This window comes from Barbus barbus, assembly GCF_936440315.1.
Source record: "Barbus barbus genome assembly, chromosome: 17".
Taxonomy (NCBI): domain Eukaryota; kingdom Metazoa; phylum Chordata; class Actinopteri; order Cypriniformes; family Cyprinidae; genus Barbus; species Barbus barbus.
This window is the reverse complement of record NC_136745.1, coordinates 22,015,238-22,030,886: the sequence shown is the minus strand read 5'-3', so window position 1 is coordinate 22,030,886 and position 15,649 is coordinate 22,015,238. Positions and strand designations below refer to the sequence as shown.

Below are 15,649 nucleotides of genomic sequence, written 5' to 3'. Positions count from 1 at the left end.
GCGTGCTCAGCACCCAGGCAGACCACGCACAAATCGCGTGTGTCCTCGCTCGTGATATAGCGAGGGCAAGGATGCACACACGACTCAAAACGTGGTCTGAAAGCTTCACCCCTGAGCTTGCCCTTGGCATGATACTGAATGCTTTCCACTTAAAACTAGGACAAACAACAGTAAATAAGACTGACACACACAGAGCGCTTCGCTGAATGACAAAAAAGCCGGCTCCGCTGCACGTGCTTATATGCTTCCTGGTCGTGACGTCACCCCGCCCGTGACGCCTCGCCCTTGTTTGACTGATTACACATCATATTCAGAGCCTGGTCACGCTGAAGGCGTTCCCATATGCGTTTTCGACGCAGCTCGAAGTTCCTGGAAGGGAACTTCATGCTTTACATTTCAGTTTGCTGTTTAACAACATCAAGGCACTTCTCTCACTTTCACAACACGTCAACAAAATCCAAATTCTCATTCCCTCAGTCAGGCTGCAAAAAAATGAGCCTTTCTTCCTTTAAAGACGATCTCAAAGCCTGCTTACAGTAGGTGGCTTGTTAAATTGGTTTGCCAAGTGTGAGGAATCTGTGATCAAAGTATGAAAAATATTACATCAAAGAATAATAACCTTTTCTGCTGTCATTTTGTCAGGCTAAGGCGGATTAAAAAAAGATGCAAATAATGCTGCATGTCTTGTTTACTCCGCTCCCTTTTCCAGTCAATCAAAACTGAATTTGTGAGCAAATCACATTGTCTTCATTTTCCACCAATGTCATGTTTTGTTATATTGTTTTAGTGTTCGCATGTCATCTCCTGCATGCAGATGAAATCAACTTGAAAAAAAAGTGAAAAGGAAAGGAAATGTGTCCATTATTCAAGGAATACCGAGAGTAACACTGTTTGTCAAGTTTTTACTCTTGAAAAGCTTATTAGAAAGATGACTGTCTTAATGCAGAGATACATCTTTAACATCTAATTACACACACAAAGACTGAAGTCAGATTGCAGTTAACAGTTCATGGTTATAGGGTTCCCTGGCAGTACTTTGCAATATTGTGACAACTGCAGAGTACTTGAGCAAACCAATGCTTTAAGCGCCATTTGGAAAAAAACCACAACAATTAGTTAATCGTTTAATGGTGGAGGAATATGGTACTGGCAGTTCTATGTCCCTTTAACTTCTAAAAAGTCTATTTACACGGACATCTAACAGTTTTCATTTAGTCTCCAGTCAACTATTCAAACAGAAAAGTATAAATGTCTCTACAAAAAGTGTGACTAATACTGAAAATACTACAGTGATTATGAAAGGGAAAAATTATTCTTACATGTCCAAAATTCATGACATAGGAAAAGTTAACATCACAATTTGAAATATATTTACACAAGATACACTATTGTATTTTAGTGTTCTCTCTTGAAAGGAGCCATTCTCATAACAGTCTATAGAAGAGCAGAAGATGCATGATCACATGATCAAAAAAAAACAACAACAAAAAAAACATTCTTTCTGAATTATTAATGAAATGTTTGATTTCAGTGATGAGTGGTGGTTTATGGACAGTGTAATTCATTTCTTTGGGATGTTGTTAAGGAGAAAGTCCATGCCACTTCAAAATTATCCTTGGACTGCTGAAAGTTGATGCATAGTCAAGGATCTTTGATATTTTTAAGTTGTGAAAAAAAAGAGAAAAAATATTTAAAAGAACATGCCAAATCCACTTGTTCCACAAGGCTTCAGCCTTTCTAGTTATCCTGGAATACCCAATTTCCTGAACAGCTCTATACATTCACTCACATGCAGAAAAAGCTTCATGAATGTACATACACGCATTCCTTGCAAACCTCCACATACACACAGAGAAGCAAGTCCGTGTCCAATTTTCCTCCAGATATTCCATGCTATCATGAGGCCAATGGAAACTTCTGCATGGGTCAATTCTGTATGAATTTGTGAGCCCAAAACGAATGGAAACGCAAGCTTAGATAAGTCAAGATAAAAAGATATCCAGCTCTGGGTTTCATTAGTTTGCAACGTCAGGGTAAAAACTCTTTCGCTCATTTATGCATGAAGCAAGAAATATTTCCCTGGTTGAGTCTGTTGGGGGCCAGTCTTGCTCTCTCCCTGGGACTGCTTTAGTCGGAGTCATTTTTACACACACAGCTACACTCCTCATGGTGCTCCAGGGGGACATCCGTTAGAGTCTTTTGCAGCCCCCGACCCCCTGCCCTGTGTTTCAGCATCAGAACCTGCACAAGAAGAGACACATATATAGACAGACAGAGAAAAACACAGAAATGATTTAAGCACTTAAACACATTATCACATCACGTAAACCCAATGGGTCTCATTCACTACCCATGTGTACATATGAAATCATTATTGAACATTAAATTTACATTACATTTCTATATTCAGGCTAAATTTTAGAACCAAACCAAGCATACTAAAACATAATAAATAGCACATAATAATGCCACATTTATGCCACATTGATGCATATAAGAACACTAGCACACAGTTATTAGTGAAAGAAACCTAATATATGAAATGTAGGGCAGCCTTCTTTTCTTTGCTATATACCTCATGGTATTTTTTGGCCACTTTGGTGGGCGAGCACTGGCAATCATAGCAGTTGTGAGAGCAGCATGCGCAGTTCCCTCCACAGCGCTTCACCAGCAGGCAGCTGGGCCAGAAGATGGCATCCGTCCTTCTCAGCTCCTCACGCAATGAGACTGAAAAGTTCCTTGGAGTGCAACTGTAAAGCCGTACCTCCTCACGAAGCAGGTTCAGGTCCACCACTCCTATTCAAACAAAAATACACAGCAAGTTCTTAAAAAAAAAAAAAAGTTCCAGTATTCATTAAGTATTTTTAAATACAGGATTTTTACCTCTGGATTTCTTTTGGTGCAAGAATGATTTGCCCACCACCTGCCAGGTAGGCTTGTAGAGGTCCTCCATGTCCACCTGCCAGCGTTCCGGCTCCAGGTATTTCATTACTTCCTCCATCGTGCTGAATCCAGCTACAGCTTCACTCAGAACATCCACACTCTGCATCCATGCAGGCATCACTGCAGGGGCCTCGGGCTCCAACTGCCTCTGAACACACAAATAAAACAAACAAACAAACAAACAAACAAGAAATCAGTGCTCCAGACTGCAGCCACTCCATATGGGCCATTTCAATTTTAACAGGTGATTATAAAGTGTTCTGCAGAAGCCTGATACATATTTAATTTATTTATTAATTAATGCTTTGCTTTCTTCACACATTGTGGCTAATTAAAAGGAAAATATAAATTTAAGCACAGACTGACTGTGAATAATTAAGGAGTAACTGAAATTATATATGAATGTATTATGAGTATTGAAAATGCTAGATGTGAAATTAGCCTTTAAGGCTAAATATTTTTCCCCCAAAATAATATAATCATAGAATAAAATTCACTTTTTAAACTCATATATATACACACACACACACACACACACACACACACATAACATTTTAATGTTTTTTTTTAATATGTGATATTAAAATTCTTTATTCTATGATAAGCATACTATAAATATATAGGGAAATATAAAGTTTTTTTTCCCACAAAATAATATATATTAGAATAACATGTGCTTGCTAAAAGCGCATATATATATATACACATGTATATATATATATATATATATATATATATATATATACATACACATGTATATGTATATGTATATATATATATATATATATATATATATATATATATATATATATATATATATATATATATATATATATATATATATATATATTTTCCCCTATATATATGTGTGTGTGTGTGTGGTTCAATTAGGACATTTATGTAATTTTTTTTAACATGCCTTTGAAAAAACATTACTGGTGTGCATCTTGAGACAAAACAAAGACTGATATATTTTAAGATCAGTCAGTGCAAATTTATTTCAGTTGAAATGGCTCAGAATTACATTTTAGTCTGGGACTAGGCTTAAGCCTTGTCTGTGAAACCGGGGGATAGGATTTAAATAAATCTACACACAGTGCAGTTTTTCCCCTACAAAGCATCAGAGAACAACAAAAGAGCTTTTTTTATTACTCATCCAATGCCACACTCTAAAACCGGGTAACAAGTGAGGAGTGAGTTGGCATGGTTACAATTGTGTAAAGGACAAGGTGTCAATGGAAGGCCTGTGATTTCTACAATGATAAAAAAAAGCATTGCTACCGTGAACAAAGCGGTAAATGAGGTCACCAAGACAAACTGATTGAGGGCATCTGAGTCAAGCACTGGAAACAACAGTGCCAACCTCTCTGCCAGTACAAGAATACTGCATGTGGACATTAAGCAATGAAAACATTTCTTACTTTAATGTCACTAAAATATTTTATTGGATGAAGACCAAATGATACTTGTATATATAGTATATTTAAATAAATGAATGTGATGCGTGAAAGGACCAGGTCAATCTCAAAATAAAAGACAACAAGTGTTCCACTGCCTTTGAAAGACTGTCACCAGCTAAGTTAGATTTACAAATGCATGACTCTTATAAGCCACTTATTTTATTGTCATTTCAATTGTTCATAAGAATTGAAGAACTCCCAAGTGACCCGTTTGAATCATTCTAATGAATGCTTTAGTGAATTTTCAGCTGACTCACTGAACAGCCACCATAACATTATGATAACATAACACAAGTCACCATAACTATCACTCATGCCTGATGTGAAATAAAATTATAGTGTTATGTACTTTAATATATCTTTCATCATAATTCCCCTGAGATGTAAATCAGCTGCACACATCAAAATGTGTTGAATCAATTTTTTGTTGCAAGCTCTCAAGAGCAGTTACAATTACCTCCTAAAAACCTGTACATCCTTCAATACACAAAGCTGGTTTCCAGTTTTTGGCACTGGCCAACAGTGGGGAATGGAAACCATTAACAGCTTGTGAATGTGAGGCACTCTTTCAATCTGTCAATTAAAGATCCTCTGAGCCCTGGACTATAAAGCCACAGCCAAGAATCCCAACCGAAGCGGATATAACAGCGCTTGTGCAACTTCACTCACAAGACAAAAGAAATTCAGGAGAATTTCATACAAAAAAATTCAGCATATTAAAAGAAACAAATGACAATTGAATACTTTTCCTATACTTTAGATCTCTACTATACAGGCATAAAGTGATTTTAAAATTAATTTAAGGGTGCACTCAGTAACTGATGTCATTATTGAAACAATATTCAGTCAGACATTCATTTATTAAAAAAACGCAGGCAACAGATGATATAATAAATAGATCATCTAAACAATCAAAAAAAGAAAACATTAAAAATAAATCAAATATAAAAATTAAACAATATAAAAAAAACAAACAAGACTGAAAAGTATTAGCTTAAGTAAATCATGTCTGGCTGCAAAGAGTGCATACATGCATAGACACACACACACACACACACCAAATCAGTTACTGAGTGCAAAAATAAAGCAATTAAAATAAAACGACTACATAAAGATAAAACCTAAATACATACAAAAATAAATCCTGATACCTTAAGCAACTGTATACTTTGTGTACTTTGAAGAAATTAGGTAACACTTTACTGAAAGCCTTCATGTATGATGCATTAAGGGTTATTAAAGGCTATTATGCATTATAATGATCCATGTGTTGTAATATATCGTCAAAAAAATTAAGCAAATTTAAAATGCATAGAGTAACAATGAATTGATAAGTGTTATAATATATTAACTGTGGTTACAATTATTCATGAAACTGTACAAATACATCATAAGGTGCATTACAAGGCATAATTAAATGCATTAAAACTACTTTTAGAATGCATCATACATAAAGGCTTTGAGTAAAGTGTTACCAGAAATTATTATTCTTAAGCATGACGTCACTGCATTTATAATCCGCCAATACAGTACATCGCAAATCACAGTAACACTTAAGGTGCTTTTCCTCCAACATCTCTTATGTCATCATATTTCCTAACAGATGCATTGATTAAAAGGTAGAATATCATCCACAAAATAATGGCCTCATTTATGTTCTGTAGCCTGACAACATGATGTTTCAAATTGTTTGCAGGTTGTACAAGGAAAATGGCTTAACAGATGGACATGAGCACACAGACTCAGATGTCTGCCAGTAGCTGTCAGAACACACACATGAGAGCATTCAGCTCTGTAGAAAACCAAATAACAGTGCAGAGGTCTCACTCAAAAATGCGAGTGATTCACTGCGGACGTATTTTGGTGAAGGCCAAGCTTGGTGGCATGCCAATCATACACAGTGGTTGAAGGAAGAGGAGAAGAGAAATGAAGTGACTGGAGTCATTTTCACACATCTAACTGAATATTGAATAGACATTGTGTTTGAAATGATACGCCTTATGTAATTCAGTAATCCTTGTGGTTGTCCTGAACTAATGTTGCTGAGAAGAAAGGTCTGGCCAACAAAACCGCCATCTACAATTACTTTAAAAACAAGTGGCAACTACAAAAGGTTCTTACAAGTGAATACTGTGTTCGCATTGCATTAACCTCATTCTTTTAAAGAGAAGCTGTTCCCAATATAAAATGTTTATAAAAAACCTGTCCTGAACTTAGTTTGGCCTCAGCAACCATGTCCCACTTTTGGTGTCTACGAAACCGGTTATTCTGCTTGGAAAGATACATCTCTTGCCTTTGTTTTAGACTACTTTGGTCAATTTAATGATAGTAAAGATTATGCAAAGCCAGTGGAAATCAGCAAGCACACGCAAAAGGCATAGTTCAGGTTGATTCAAGGAGGAAAATATCTATGAAACCCAGCTGGGAGTTAAAAGCAGCAGTCCAGTTCCACTGACTTTCGTGAGAATCCCAAAATTTTTCTTATTTCCAGAGCTAGGTGCTGTTTTAATGACCTCTTCCCTCAAAACCTTACAAGCTCCCAAAGTCTCTTCCTGAGAATCACAGCTGGGGCTCATTTTCTCTCTTCTCTCTGTGGTAGTGGTGAAGGGGAGTGATTGCTTGTTTAAATAGAAAGTGCAGGGGCGCCCCCGTGATCCCGGGTTTCCAGTAGCTGAGGTTGACCACAGTGAGACAGAATTCGGCTGTTCCAACATGGCAGCCCGTTGCCACCGTGTACAAAGCCAGCAGTCAACCATACGCCACTCATTTCCCCAAGTTGCATCATAAGAGGGAATGAATGCTGTACTTCTGAAGCACTCATCATTTAGATTAGCATCAGTGGACAGGGGGAAAAATAAACTGAGCTATAAACATGGGTGCAGTATAGACTATAAGAACACCGTCAAGCATTTTATGAGAAGTGCACTAGATTTGTGAACAGTCAGGCGAATTAACAGTTCCACAATTAACAGTTTTACCCAACAATGTTATAACATCTATTAATGTGTGGCTGCATGCTGATCTCTGCAACTGTCCACTTTATCTTTTTGTGTAGTTGGATTTTATTGATATTTCATCCAGATTTATAGTTTAAAAAGGGGAAAGGGAAGGGGTGTGTGGCCAATTATGGTGACCCATACTTGGAATTTGTGCTCTGCATTTAACCCATCCAAGTGCACACACACACAGTATTGAACATACACCCGGAGCAGTGGGCAGCCAATGATGGCGTCCGGGGAGCAGTTGGGGGTTCGGTGCCTTGCTCAAGGGTCTCACCTCAGTCGTGGTATTGAGGGTGGAGAGAGTGTTGGTTATTCACTCCATGAAATGTTCTGCTCTTTTCCTTATACTGAAACTCTTAAATGTCAAGGACCAAATATATACCAAATATATAATACTCATTTTCTAAAATATATAAGCAGCTATATACTTTATACTTTGTGTAATACATTAAATACCAAGTGTGATATAACAGACATGTTGTTGACCTATATTTGTCTAAAGCCAAAACAAATGATTAAGCTATTATCTGAAAAATGTGTGCTTATTTACTAGTATTAACTAATAAAAATGTTCCTCCACCCAATATTAAAATGATAAATGAAACTTTTAATGAATTCCTACTTTTTTGTAAAATGCTTTTCATAAAGAAAATTTGCCATACCACCTGTGATAAAGCTTTTTCTTCAGTGACAACTGCAAACACAAAAATATGAGATTAACATTAGCTCTCATTTACTACTACTACTACTTTACTGTGCAGGTAAAGGAGGTCACCATTTTTTAATTCATCCGTGTCAAAAAAAAGAAAGAAGTGCGACAGATACACAATTTAACCTTTTTTTTTTTGCAGGGCATCCAAGGAAATTTCCTGCTAAATTGCAGTTTAGTGTCATTAACACCACTGCTGTCTTTAAACAATTCAGTTGACAGTGGGTGGTGCAGGATGTGCAAATTAAACTAGGTATTAAGGCATGCCACCAGAGAGAAGCTGAATTTAATGGCAGAGGAAATTAACACATAAGCTAACTAACGGCTCTGTTAAACATTTAGAAGCTAGAAAAGGCATTTCTTCACTAAAAACTGTAGATTCTGTGTGCATGTTTTGTTTGACATACTATGAAATTGTATTTTTGTGTTTGCCTGGCATTTAACAATTTACCATGCAAAATGTCGAAACATCACAACCACAATATTTGCAGGACTGTCAAGCAATGTTTCATAAAAGAGCAAATTACTTATTTTTAGTTTGTTGAAGACCTTCTGCCACACACTCCCTGACATTTTATGATAACACAACAATTCAAACAATTTGACGCACACAGGCGTACAACAATCGAGATGTAACTCCCATCCACAAGCCTCCTGAATACAAATGCTGTGGTGAGTAGAAAACAAACACTGTGCACTGTGAGTCAGGGCTGGAGGAGGCCGTGTTGGAATTGTAGGTTCCAGCTCAACATCCTCCTCCACAAACACTATTAATAGAGCTTGATTCAGCCACACCTTCTCTGCAATACTGGAGCACTGCTCAAAGAAAAACACACCACCTAGTATAAAGAGTGGAGAATGTACTCATCTAGACATCATTCTACATATAAACATACTTCATAATACCTGAAAGCCAAAAATGAATGTCATCTAGGGAAAAATCCATAAAAATAATAACTTCCATGCAACTGATTTGTTTAGAAGATCTCCTTAAAGGCAAACTGATGTCCCTTTATTATTGTCAGTTTTGGAGCCAGAGATAAGATAAAACAATTTAATGCATTTCCAACGCAGAAAAGGGACGTAAAAATGGGCTCTTTACTGGCCCTTACCGGAGAACTGCTCAGCGACTAGGAAGTTGGGATAATGTCCAGACCACAAAAAGTTTTCAAAACGACAACAACTTAGTCTTGCAAGGAGGAAGCAAATAAACAAACAACAAAAAAAGTATATGCTAAACTAAACAGCCCCAATTCTAAATCAAATAATTTCACTATCGTTCAAATATTTGAGGTCAGAATGATGCTCAACAAGGCTACATTTATTTGATCAAAATACAGTAACAGTAATATTGTAACTTACTGACCCCAAAATCTTTGAACAGTAGTGTATTACTTTGTGATTGATTATTAAAATCAGTTCTCAAAACTCCCTAAGACTCTAAAAGACAGCGATGGGCAATTTTTTTGTTGGCAGGTAATGTACTAGCACAGTTAAATCATCGTTTGGTTCTCAAATCGATGGAAATGCAAAAAAAGATTGACAGATCAGCATCAGCACTTTCAATTGAAAAGCTGTATGAGATCCCCTGATATGGAAACCCCCATTTGTTTTTCCTTTTCTTTTCTTTGAAAACAATCCACAGCCACATTTGTCCTGTCTAATTTTGGTGGCCTATCACACCACAATCAACACTAAAATAATTAAGTTTCAGCAGAATAGATACAGCCATTATCTACCCGGAGATAAAGCACACCTTTGTTCACTGCAAAACAATGAGAGCAATTTTCAAGCAACGTAGCAAAGCGTTCAGACACGCTCTGAGGCCTCAGTATACAAATTCAAGGGAAAGTGGAGTCATAAAATTTTGACAGGCATCACACATCAAAAGGCGAGCATGTCTATTAAATCATTTCAGGGGAATAATCCTTTTCAAATGTGCTGTGTGACGCCTGTCAGGGTGTAAATTAAAGGGAGGAAACTGAACCATGGCCAAGGTGGAAAACACCGCAGCCCGCCCCGCTGTGGTTTTCACCACCACAAGAAGTGAAACATTGAGGAGAAGGTCTCTGAGGTAGGAATATGATTATAACTTGAAATTTCCAACTTAGTAAGTGCCATTTAAGGTTGCCAGGTCATTTCAGAGGAAGGGATGGTGATTACAGCAACAGATGCATTGTAATAAAATGGGAGTATGTTTAAGTTCTCAGGATTTCTTTTTTTGGCTCCAAGTACATACAGTATCACTTTTTAAATTTCTATATTCAGCAAAGCTCACTGTATTTCTCATAAACATCTAATTATATTTTGCACACTGTGTATTTAAGTTCTTCAGGTGGAGAAATAATATAGTACAGGGCCATTAGGGATTAACAAAACTTTTTCAGCAAACACACAACCAGCCCTCTCAGTAAATGTTGCATAAGCATTACATAAGGAAGAACGTGGTGCATGAGTCATTTCATACCTGCTGAAGCAAAGAGTAGCGGATGCAGAATCCTGGGTCCGAGGGAAAATATTCATCTGAGACGAAGCGGATCAGGATCTGGTTCCCCTTGGACACCTGGGGCCCTGGAACCATCTCTGAGCCACACCAACACCCCAACACCACGCTTCCGACAGGCTCCTCTACCTCCACATAATCATACCTACAACAGCAAAGCACACCGTTTTATTACAAGAAATTCATTAAATCACAAGCATTCAGGTCCTGTTTACATTCATCTTCAATGATCTCATCATAAGCAGTTGGGCAAGACAGATTGCACTTGTGGCCTTTTATGAGCAAATTTCAAGGATCTCTGATTTCGTGACAACAAACAATTACGAACAGTTAAACACAAAAAACGAATTGTTTGTTTTAGTCAAGATCCCATATCAATAGTAATTTGGATACATGTCATAGTTGTTGATGTGAAACAATCCAGAGAAGCTTTTACGAATGTGGTTTAACTGATTGGATGTCAAAACATGTTTAATGCTGTTTACATTTGCATTTAGCGCTGTCTAGTTGGGACTGGATTAGGCAAAATCAGCTACACTATCATTCAAAAGTTCAGGGTCAGTGAGATTTCAAAGAAATTTACACTTGCGCAGAAAGCATGCATTAAAATTCATCAACAGTGACATTTATAATGCTATAAAAGATTTATTTTACAAATCAATGCAGCTATTGTTTCCAATTTGTTTCCACAAAAAAGCAGCACAACTGTTTTCAACATTGATGATATAAAAATGGTTTCTAGAGCACCAAATCAGCATTTTAGAATGATTTCTGAAGGATCATGTGACACTGAAGCCTGAAGTCATGGTAGCTGTAAAAATATATACATTAAAAAAAAAAAAAAAAAAAAAAGTACTACTGTTTTTACTGTATTTCTGATAAAATAAATACAGCCTTAAGTATAAGGGAATTATTTCAAAAACACCAAAAAATCCCAGACCTCAAACTTTTAAAAAGTACATAGAAATATTCAGAATATCTGCATTTTGTTGAATTAGCATGAGTAGGCTTAAAGTTTAAGGGTCATTTACCTTAAGGGTCATCCTACCTCATTACCTAAAATATCGCACAATACTGTCCGTTCAATTCTGTGAAAGTTGAGCTAAAAAATAAATGACGACACTGTCATATAAAAGGATGGATAACTTTGTATGCAAATGCCTATTTTTGGACCACTTCCACATTTGATGTCATTACTAGTGAGAAAATACTGTTGTAGTAATTAAATATCCACTTACTCATCACCAAAGCTTTCTGTATTTGGTTAGAGATCTGAAACTACTTTGAAATCAATTTTGGATGATATATTCATGCACAAATGCTGCTTGCAAAGTCATTGACTGATAGGGCAGAGAGGCAAAAATTTAGCTGCCTAAGCTTTCGGATGCAGCCCCTATCAGAAGCTCATGACAGGAGCCCAGAGGAGGGGCATGACATCAGTCCCACCAGCAGCATGTGACAATGCACACCTGATGCCAAGTGTGCCTCATCGCAATTGCCATAAATCCAGTATCATGTCCTTCCTGTTGGCCAACAGCTCCTGTCACATGCCTGGATGCGGGCAAACGACTAGCTTGAGATGATCTGAGGGAGGTTAACGCTGTTGTCTCACAACTACATAGTTAATTCATCACTTTCCCCTATCATTTGGTGTGAGGGAAGGCTAACGGCTGCAGGGCATGTAAGTGTAGGTCTAATGCTTTGAGGGGCTCCACAGGGAACTATGGCAATGAAGCTATTTACAGACACACTATTAAACACAGACATTCAAACAAAGGCAGTGAGGAAAGATGAGAAAAGTAGAGAGAGGAAAAATGAAAGGAGAAGGATACTGAGAGAAAAACAGAGCTAAAACGCTTGGGAGAAAGTGAAGAGTGAATAAGATTAAAGGAGGGTTACAGACATGTAAGCTCATAAGTTATATTTATCTGTATTTGATCTCAAGCTAATATGCTAACGCATTAGGCTTTTCATAAGATACAATAGCCGTGACCTAGAAATCCATTCTCACAAGCATTTAATGAACATAATAAGCTACGAGCCGAAGCACGGCTAAATGTATTCTCAATCACCTTTATGGCGGTCCACAGAGAACATGAGAGCTAAATCCAGCTATTATTATGACGGCTAAAAACATATTAGATTCTGGGACTACTCAGGTATCCCAAATCGGCACTCAGCAACTGAACAATTGTTTTGTCCTACACCTGCTTCAGGGAAATCACACTTAAATCAAATGTTATAAAATTAGTTTACTCAAGAAGGAAAAAAAGAAAGAAAACAAATTTAACTGGTTATACTAACTTTTCAATACACGCATATACTGTACCTGAAAACCCATACAGCAAAATTACAGGGAAGAATGAACAGCACCTTCTGAAATATCATAATTTCTTTAAATTGTCTATAAATTAATTGTTTTATGACCTGTTTACTAAAGGAATTTATGCAATGATGCAAAGATGCTCCAATAAAATCTGAGTGGTTTTCCCCAAGTTGTAAAATCAATCTGCATTGAGTACTGCAGCAAACAAATTCTGATCTTTTCTGAAGGAACAGTTGACACAGAAGACTGGTGTAATGGCTGAATTTCCTAATACACTTTAAAATATTTTAAAATAGAAAAAAATAATGTATACTTACACCTAGATAAACTGTATTGCAGATTTTTGCATTGAAGTACCACATGCTGAAGTGGTGCGACTTAAGTGAACTCCCCCCTTATGGCTCTCATGGCCTTCTTTCTGGCCCTAAATTACAGTCTTTGATGCAACTTGGACTGAACACAGTGGCCTGAGCATTTTTTTTAATAAAGAAAAGAAAAAAACAGCAGTGTTGAGGTTGTGTTATTCCTGCCTGCATGGCCTCAATACTCCTGCAGGCTGGTTTCAGTGGCCGAAGCCAAAGCATGGTAGTAATCATTTGATTGGACAGGAATACTTTCACGTGCCAAATTTCAAACAATATTCAATTAAAACAACAGATCATCACGCACTGCACTAAAAAAAAACAAACAAAAAAAACACTTGATGGTTAAACGGACATTAAACCCCTGATTTAACGACACATCCAGGTTTGAATACCACTAAGCCAATACAAAGGAAAAAGAAAAAAAAAAAAAAGGCCTGAGGGCTGAAAGCTCTCTTATGAATCTGTGTAGATGGATACACATGTAGGTGTAGAAGAAAACCATTAAGTGCCAACCGCAATGCAATGAAGGTCAATATAAATATTTTGTGATCGCAAAGTAAAACGACATATAAACTGCAATTAGCCAAAATTAAATGTTAAGTCAACATCACGCATTAGCTAATAAATACAACATTCTATCAATGTTTCACTCTGACGGTGTTTCTGTTCTACCTCAGAAGACCACAAAGCAGAGGGGTTCATCTCATCCCAGTGACACTAGAGGCAGATGGCTCATCAATAATGTAATGTGATTTCACTATTACCAGGTTTACATGCATACATTCACTCCACAGAAGCTAAAGTAGAAAAGCAGCAAGAAAACGCTGCAGATATCTTTTAGAACGGAGGTTCTCAAACCTGTTCTGGAGTACCCCCAGCCCTGCACATTTTGTATGTCTCCCTCATCTATGAATGAAAGAATGAATGAATGATGCATTTATATAGTGCTGTACACCCAAAGCGCTTTACAATCATCTATTACACCTGAATCAGCACACCAGCTCATAAGTGGAGACTGCAAGACATGAAGTGGGTGTATCAGATATAGGGAGACATACAAAATGTGCAGTGCTGGGGGTACTTCATGGAGAGGTTTGAACACCACCGCATCAGAAAATATGGCACAGCATCAGAGAACAAACACTGGATTGTCTTGAATCCTTTTAACACCAGAATGTTTAAAATGAACACTTAAAAACAAGCCGCAACCAGATTTCAGCTAATAGCATTGCAAACCAACACCACTTCATAAGCTTAAATCCTTCTCTGTTATTAAATGAATGCAAAAGATGTCAAGCAATCACATTAGAGAAATAGTGCTATAGATTATGCCAAAAAGATATCAACACAATATTATTACAATTTAAAAATGTTTTGAAATATATTAAATAGAAAACCCTTATTTATTCCTGAGATCAGAGTTGAATTTTCATTACTGTAGTCTTCAGTGTCACATGATCCTTCAGAAATCATTGTAATACGCTGATTCGCAATTTTACCTTTGATAAAGCCTTTTTTTTTTTCTAAGTGTGCATCTTGAGTCAAATTGCTACATTTAATTAGTTAATTGGAATAATAAGACATTTAGGGACATTACCAAACAAATGAAACCAGTATCAACAAAATTAATCTTTACAGAAGTAGAATCTGAATGGCATTTAGATTTATTTACACACTGTTTAATGCAGCTCAGAGGGACATGGAGTGCTTTAACTTGCAGTTACAAATGCATAATTTTGATATTTTAAACAAAACATTGAATACTGATATTTGAAATTATTTTAAAATGAACAGATACTTTGAATGTGAAATTAAAATCGCCAGTAGGTGGCAGCAAGTCACTGTTAACAAGTGAGTCATTGCGACTGAACCGAATCATTTAAACGGTTGATTAATTGAGGAAATAAACATAGTTACGTTGTTCAGAGATGCAAAACAGTGCTGTAGCTGTTTGGAATTTTTCATTTTTTTGTTGGCGAAATGGAGCAAAAAAAGGCAATATGGTGTCTCTTAATATTAACTTGTTTATTGAACTGTTGTATAAAATCAATATCACAATCATGCTTATTTTTGAACAAAAAACAGCACTCTTCGTGTAATTTTAACTATATAAAATGATATATATACATTTTCTGCCTCCATATTTTGAATTTTGTGATCATTCTTAATGCATTTTATTAGACTGAATCATGCAGTGAAACATGCTCTAAATGCGCACGCGCTCTAGTCTAGACTTCATGAAATGAATGCATGAACTCTGTAGGGGTGTTTTGATTGGTTTTTGCAAAATACTCGATAATGTCAAATTGCGCACAGCTAAAACAACAATTACGATATCACA

The 15,649-nt window shown here is 36.7% G+C and overlaps 1 protein-coding gene across 1 annotated transcript in view; it reads right to left on the bottom strand.

The window, feature by feature from the left end:
- Positions 1 to 886: 886 nt before the first annotated feature.
- The window catches only part of LOC306883333 (platelet-derived growth factor C-like), a 47,551-nt gene continuing 32,788 nt past the window's right edge, over positions 887 to 15,649 (bottom strand). The window contains exons 3-6 of the mRNA XM_079438515.1: positions 10,582 to 10,762; positions 2,884 to 3,091; positions 2,576 to 2,796; positions 887 to 2,241 (exon numbers count right to left, since the gene is read on the bottom strand). Of these exons, the coding sequence (XP_079294641.1) occupies positions 2,128 to 2,241; positions 2,576 to 2,796; positions 2,884 to 3,091; positions 10,582 to 10,762 (724 nt within the window). The 3' untranslated portion in view covers positions 887 to 2,127. The remainder of the gene's footprint in view (positions 2,242 to 2,575; positions 2,797 to 2,883; positions 3,092 to 10,581; positions 10,763 to 15,649) is intronic.